The sequence below is a fragment of the Pygoscelis adeliae genome, unplaced genomic scaffold, assembly GCF_000699105.1.
Source record: "Pygoscelis adeliae isolate BGI_AS28 unplaced genomic scaffold, ASM69910v1 Scaffold160, whole genome shotgun sequence".
Classification (NCBI taxonomy): Eukaryota; Metazoa; Chordata; class Aves; order Sphenisciformes; family Spheniscidae; genus Pygoscelis; species Pygoscelis adeliae.
The window spans coordinates 10,560,928-10,561,416 of NW_008824035.1; the positions used below are offsets into that span (position 1 = coordinate 10,560,928).

The following is a 489-nucleotide window of genomic DNA, read 5'->3' on the forward strand; positions in this document are numbered from 1 at the left end:
TGGACAGGTTACCAGCGATATAGTACAAGAGGATCTTCAGTCCCTTGTAGCCAAAAGCAACTTCACTGAGGAAGGAGAAAAAAGCAATCAGGAACTTCATATAAGTTTCACAGCAAAACATTCACATCACAGAGCTTTAATTTAATAAGCTTTGAAGTTCACATCGTCTTTCCCAGTGAGGTATACTAAGCTTCCTAATAGGATGTCCTGGTTTTGGCTGGGATAGAGTTAATTTTCTTCCTAGTAGCTGGTACAGTGCTGTGTTTTGGATTTAGGATGAGAACAATGTTGATAACACACCGATGTTTTAGTTGTTGCTAAGCAGTGCTTACACTAGTCAAGGACTTTTCAGCTTCCCATGTTCTACAGACTGAGAAGGCTGGAGGTGCACAAGATGCTGGGAGGGGGCACAGCCAGGACAGCTGACCCCACCTGGCCAAAGGGACATTCCATACCATGTGACGTCATGCTCAGTACATAAACTGGGGG

The 489-nt window shown here is 44.2% G+C and overlaps 1 protein-coding gene across 1 annotated transcript in view; it reads right to left on the reverse strand.

The window, feature by feature from the left end:
- HAT1 (histone acetyltransferase 1) overlaps nt 1-489 on the reverse strand; it is a gene marked incomplete at its 5' end in the record, with an annotated part of 18,178 nt that overhangs the window by 15,769 nt on the left and 1,920 nt on the right. The window contains 2 exon segments of the mRNA XM_009333319.1: nt 1; nt 3-65. The exon segment at nt 1 is cut by the window's left edge and continues 51 nt beyond it. Of these exon segments, the coding sequence (XP_009331594.1) occupies nt 1; nt 3-65 (64 nt within the window).